The sequence below is a fragment of the Gastrolobium bilobum genome, unplaced genomic scaffold (assembly GCF_033153095.1).
Source record: "Gastrolobium bilobum isolate Gb01-03AN ecotype WA unplaced genomic scaffold, APGP_CSIRO_Gbil_v1 utg1863, whole genome shotgun sequence".
Classification (NCBI taxonomy): Eukaryota; Viridiplantae; Streptophyta; class Magnoliopsida; order Fabales; family Fabaceae; genus Gastrolobium; species Gastrolobium bilobum.
This window is the reverse complement of record NW_026898976.1, coordinates 7,404-13,212: the sequence shown is the minus strand read 5'-3', so window position 1 is coordinate 13,212 and position 5,809 is coordinate 7,404. Positions and strand designations below refer to the sequence as shown.

At 32.0% G+C, this 5,809-nt stretch overlaps 1 protein-coding gene across 1 annotated transcript; it reads left to right on the top strand.

Moving 5' to 3' along the window:
- The first annotated feature begins 1,484 nt into the window (after positions 1–1,484).
- Positions 1,485–3,064, top strand: LOC133286025 (protein OXIDATIVE STRESS 3 LIKE 4-like). Its single transcript, XM_061483358.1, has 2 exons — positions 1,485–2,118; positions 2,304–3,064. Exons 1-2 carry the CDS (start codon positions 1,808–1,810, stop codon positions 2,782–2,784), a joined length of 792 nt encoding a protein of 263 aa, XP_061339342.1. The 5' UTR covers positions 1,485–1,807; the 3' UTR covers positions 2,785–3,064.
- Positions 3,065–5,809: the final 2,745 nt, after the last annotated feature.

The following is a 5,809-nucleotide window of genomic DNA, read 5'->3' as shown; positions in this document are numbered from 1 at the left end:
AGGTGGTAAATATAATAAACATACATATAGTCTTATAATCTCTTGAACTTTGTTTGGAACAGAAGATAAAAAAAGAATAAATAAATTTAAAAAAAAATGATAAAAATGAAGCTTTATTTATTTTATTTTTTCATGCTTTATAAAACGAAACAATAAGAAATATTCATTTCGTTTTCATTGCTCTCAATTTTTTTATCCCAAGCAGTAAAACGAATTTTTTTTTATTTGTTCATCTCTTTGTATTTTCTCTCCTCAATTCAAAGCGTTACTGTTGAATTAACCATGTTCAAAATTTTTAAATTACTACTGAGTATCCTCGAGCAATTTTATTTACATAAACCAGTCCTTTTTTAATTTTTTTTATTAAATACAAATCATTCATGTCATGATTGATCCACTCAATACTTCTTAGTTCTTATCCGCCCTTGAGATACATGCCATTATTAAATACAAATCATTCATGCCATGATTAAATACAAATACATATCCCAAATAGTTAAGAAAAAAAGAGTAGTTTTTATTTTAATATTCACTATCTAATTGTTAAAAGAATAATCTGTTAAATATATTAAATGTTAAAAATTGAAATTCTCTCAAATAAAATATTTTATACTTATTAGTTTTGAAATAAAGTATATTATTACATTTAAAAAAATACAAATATTTTCTACTAAAACCCAGGCATAATTATTGACATTTGTTGTAAAGTAACGTAATGAAAAAAACCTACATTGAAATATTGAACCTTTCTCTTAATTAAAATTTTTCAGGTTAATTAGGATGGGATACATCTTATCCATGCTGTTGAACTATGGGGGCGTTTGTTACAAAGTATTTTGTAGGATTTTCGGAAACAAAATTTTTCTAAATTTTTAATTTTTAAATATTATCATAAACTGAATATTTTCATTAATTTCTGAAAATCAAATTTTTTGAATAAAATAAAAATTTCTTCTCTATCAAACACCTCCTATGCTTAAAAAATGTAGTTTCACGTTTTTTATTAATATTATACTAATTTTAGAAGGAATTTTAAAAGTTGATGTTTTTAAAAATCAGGATTTAGAAACTAACGAGAACAAATTCATTGTTTTTTCTTTTGTCAAACGAATTCACATAAGTGTATAAAAAAAAAAACTAATGATTTTCCTCCGGAAATCATTCGTTCTATACATATTATTATTCCCCTTAGAATTAAAGAGAGAAAAATGATTGAAATATCCGAAATTGAAATTCCTAAATAAGGAAGCATGCGCTTCGTCTGATCTAATAAAAGGAAACATGAGGATAAGTATCAGACACCCCATCATGAACAACATTAAACACACATACATGGTAAACGCATCTTTTTTTTTTGGTCTCTGTCGTTGCCACGTCTTCTGGAACGTGTCAAACCCTTCCTTCTCTCTCTCTCCCCCCCCCCCCCCCCCTCTCTCTCTTCTCCGTTCCAATTTTATTTTTTTATATATATCCTTCTGCTTTCTTCAAATCACCTCATTTTTCGGTGTTTTCTCTGTAACTCTCTCTCACCCACCACTCTTTCTTCCTGTGAGAACATCATAAGTTTTAATAGTTACATACTGATTACATAGTCTTTCTTTTGGGAACAGTGAATGATTTACAATATCATGGAAACAGTTGATTCAGTTATTGTGCTTGTCTGAGTCTGCAAATTGATGACTAGCAACCCTATTAATTGGAAACCCAAGAGAAGGAGAAGACGAAGAGGACAAGGGTAATCAGTAATCTCATCACATTTTGTGGGGGGCTTCATTTTTCTTAAGAATTTTAAGAAGAAGAAAAAAAAATGGAGATTTTGATGGGTTCAACTTTTACCATCGATGTTCCGTCGTCTCCACCGCCGAGCGGCGAGACCGGCGAACGTCTCTTCTTGAACGGAGTAGACAGGTACCCGGAAGAGGACGAATCGAACTTCCGGATCTCCGGACCACTAAAGTTTTTCGCCGGAGGTTCGTCGGAGTCGGAGAATTCGTCGTCGATCGGAACTCCCGATGACAGTGACAACGAGGAGGAGGAGGAGGAAGAAGTGCAAAGCAAGTTGAAGAGACGAGCTGGGTTGGGTTCTTTGGATGCTCTTGAGGACTCTCTTCCCATCAAGTTAGTTCCTTTCTCCCTCTCTATTTTGGGTTTGTAAAAATTATAAAATGTTTTTGTAAAATTTTAGGTTTTGGTAAGAACATTTTTTAATTCTTTTCCTGTTGTAATTGGTGTGTGTGTGTGTGTGTTTTAAAACATTTTGATTTTGATGGGGGATGTTTTGGACTTTATGGTAAGCGATGCAGGAGGGGATTGTCGAGCCATTTCAATGGAAAATCGAAGTCATTCACAGATCTATCACAAGTGAGCACCTTGAAGGAGTTGAAGAAACAAGAGAGTCCTTTCAATAAGAGAAGAAGGGTTCTGATTGCATCTAAGTGGTCCAGAAGATCATCTTTCTATTCCTGGTCCAACCCGAAATCCATGCCTCTTTTGCCTGTTAATGAGGACCATGATGATGATGATGATTACGAAGAAGAAGTAGAAGAAGAAGAAGAAGAAAAAGCTAGAAAAGTTCCCTCTGCATCTTCATCTTCCTCTTCTTCCTTAACAGATGAAAAGAAACAAGAGGATCAAGTGCAGCAGCTGCGTCCCAACAGAATATTGCCTGAATCTTACGCTGCTCACATGAGGCTTAGACTAGGCAGCTTCAAGTCAAGGAGCTTTTCTCTTGCAGATCTGCAAGAACATGATCACGAGGAAGAACATGATGATGATGATGATTAATTAATTAACATTTTAACATAGAGTTTTTCTTTTATTATTTTGTTAATGTTGTTGTTATTAAATAAAATTATTAGTATTAACTATTAAGTAACTGTATTAAACAAAAACAAAAAAACCAAACTTATCTATCTCTTCTTATTTTTTTGGTTAAAACTTAAAGAATGAGCTTTGTTAAAAGGATATACCGTGCATATCCTGTGGGTCTAGAAAAGTAATGAAAGCTTCATAGTTTATATAATGACAGGGCTCTGATCTTTTCTTTTCTTTTCTTGTTGTTTTTGTTTTCTTAAAGTGGATATGTGGATATTGGAAATACATTCATACTGCAAGAGGGAAAGATAATCAACCAAAATTGGGTGAACAATATTTTATACGTTTGGGTGTTTTTTGATTATTTTATATCCTTACACATCATGGCTCGCGTGATGAGATGAGATAGGTGGCGAATGGCAATGGAACCGTGGTCACTTGGTCAGTATTTAGAGCGTATCTTGAACAAATCTTATCTTATACTTTAAACTATTCATACATCTGCTAAAAAAAGAAATATATGTCTTTTTTAAATTATCACTTGCAAGTTGTGTCCTCGTTGTCTGTACTCTAAAATTGAATTTGAATAAGAATCGAATTAGAAGTGAATAGTTATTTATACTTTTTTAAGAAAAAACGGTTTTTAATTAAGAAAAATGATTAAAAAGTTTTGTACTAAATAAATTTTTTAAAAAAAATATGAAAAAAAAATACATTTTATTATGCAGGAAATGGTAGCTTTTTGAAAAATCTGAAATAAAGTAATATCATAATTTATTATTATTGTTGATTTGCATTATCTAGCTCCACTTTGTTGCTTATTGGCGAAGCGGATAACATGGGTCAGGCTGACTTTGTAAGTATCGCATATAAGAGATATGTTTATAGGCTTTTTGACCACTATAGTTTTTTTTAATAATTAATTATTAAATTGACCCTATTTATAAACTATTTTAAAAATTTAACCTCTCCAGAAAATATAACACCAATCTGTCCATGTTTGACCGTTGACCATGAAGCCTATCCGGGTAAATTTTAAAAAAATTTACCTACCCGGGTATATTTCTTGAATCTGGAAAATGTTTGAATTATTTACCCGGGTAGAGAGTGGTGTACCCGGGTAAATAATCATAACTCAAGCTTTTCTCTTCTTGCTTTTCTTCTTTGTTTCTGGTTTCTTTTTCAAACCTTGCAGAGTCATTTTAAGAATGGCCAATTTCTGAGCATCTGAGCCAACCCTCTCCAACATCTTCCTCTTGCCATCTTCAGTTGTCTCTTTTACAGTTTTCCACAACTCAAGCTTGTCAACGCCCAATTCCTTCACCTCTAATTCTGAACATTTTTTTGAATTGTCTGACTGGTGACATGTAATAGCATCCTTTGTTGGAGCAGAACCTTGATTATTTGCTTCACTAATCTCAGGCATATGATCCAGTGGAATATCTTTCATCAATAACTTGTTTTCAGATTTTGTTCTCCATGCGTTAGTCCTTCAATTTAGAGATTTTCATTTGCTGTTCACACAAAGAGGATGGGCGCACACAACCAGTTTATGATTATTTACCCGGGTACACCCCTCTCTACCCGGGTAAATAATTCAAACATTTTCCAGATTCAAGAAATATACCCGGGTAGGTAAAAAAATTTAAAATTTACCCGGGTAGGTAGGGGTGTATCCGGGTAGGCTTCATGGTCAACGGTCAAACAGGGGCAGATTGGTGTTATGTTTTCTGGAGAGGTTAAATTTTTGAAATAGTTTATAAATAGGGTCAATTTGATAATTAATTATTAAAAAAAGGCTATAGTGGTCAAAAACCCTATGTTTATAAGATCCATTGGAATTCATGCGTTAGATATGGCTGTAGGGTGTGGACCTCCTCTGTTCTCTCGGAGAAACACTGGAAATGAATATTTGATTCCAAGTGTTTTTTTTTTGGTCAAAAGTAACTTTATAAATTAAAATACAAGTCATTTGGAGGCTAGGCTATTAATTCTAAAATTACTAGTGTTGTATTCGGAATTCCATCCAAATCATTAGGGGCTCATACCTTTGATATATTCTAATAAAAGTATTTTTCCACTTTAATTATTCAAGCAAACAATTATAATTGGGTAAGTTGTAAAAAATCCATTTTAATTTTAATGGGTTAAGCTGGAAATCAAACAAGGGAAAATCAAGAATAAAAAAAAAAAACAAGCAAGGTTCAGTTATTTATTTTATTTTTGGAGGGTTGTTTAATTAAAAAGAAGGTTGAGGCGTCAAAGAGGAAGTGGGAAAAGGCAAATGAAAACAGCGGAACCTGGTCACTGTTTCGAGATTCCAATGGGTTCATGATAGAACGGATAAGACTTTGACAAGATTTTGGTGGAGGGAATGCGTTTTTTTAGTCAGCCAAGTTGCCGTTGCAAGCCTGGAATATGATTTGCCACTACCAACCAACAATTGATATTGATATATTGTGTTATCTTTACTGTACTATAAACAATTATTGTTCAACATAACTTTGAGGGGCGAAAATCATTGATTTTGATTATAAAAAATAAAAAATAACCAAGATTTATGTTATGTAGATTTCATGAATAAGGATGAAAATATGTCATTTTTAAAAAAAATAAAAATCTTGTCACGTGATGGGATATGATCAAGAGTGTAACAATATCAACGTCAATTACATTTTTATCTCAAATTAATTGGGATCGGGATAGATAAACTCAAATAAAAGATATCAAAATGTTGAAAAAAGATAAAATTAAAAAATAAAATAAAATAAAATAGTAATAATATATATATATATATATATATATATATATATATATATGTAAGATCCTTTAACACCAGTGTCAAATTTCAAATTTGACACCTTATTTTAGAGCTGTTAGATCAAAAAAGATCAATGATGTCATATGCTTACAAATCAGAGTCGTTGATCTTTTTTGATCTAACAGCTCTCAGATGAGGTGTCAAATTTAAAATTTGACACTGATGTCAAAGGAT

Bases quoted from the DNA above. Each gene is read 5' to 3' on its own strand.
- LOC133286025 (XM_061483358.1), top strand. From the start codon at position 1,808: ATGGAGATTTTGATGGGTTCAACTTTTACCATCGATGTTCCGTCGTCT. The intron at 2,119-2,303 runs GTTAGTTCCTTT...TAAGCGATGCAG, and splicing joins GAGGACTCTCTTCCCATCAA to GAGGGGATTGTCGAGCCATT.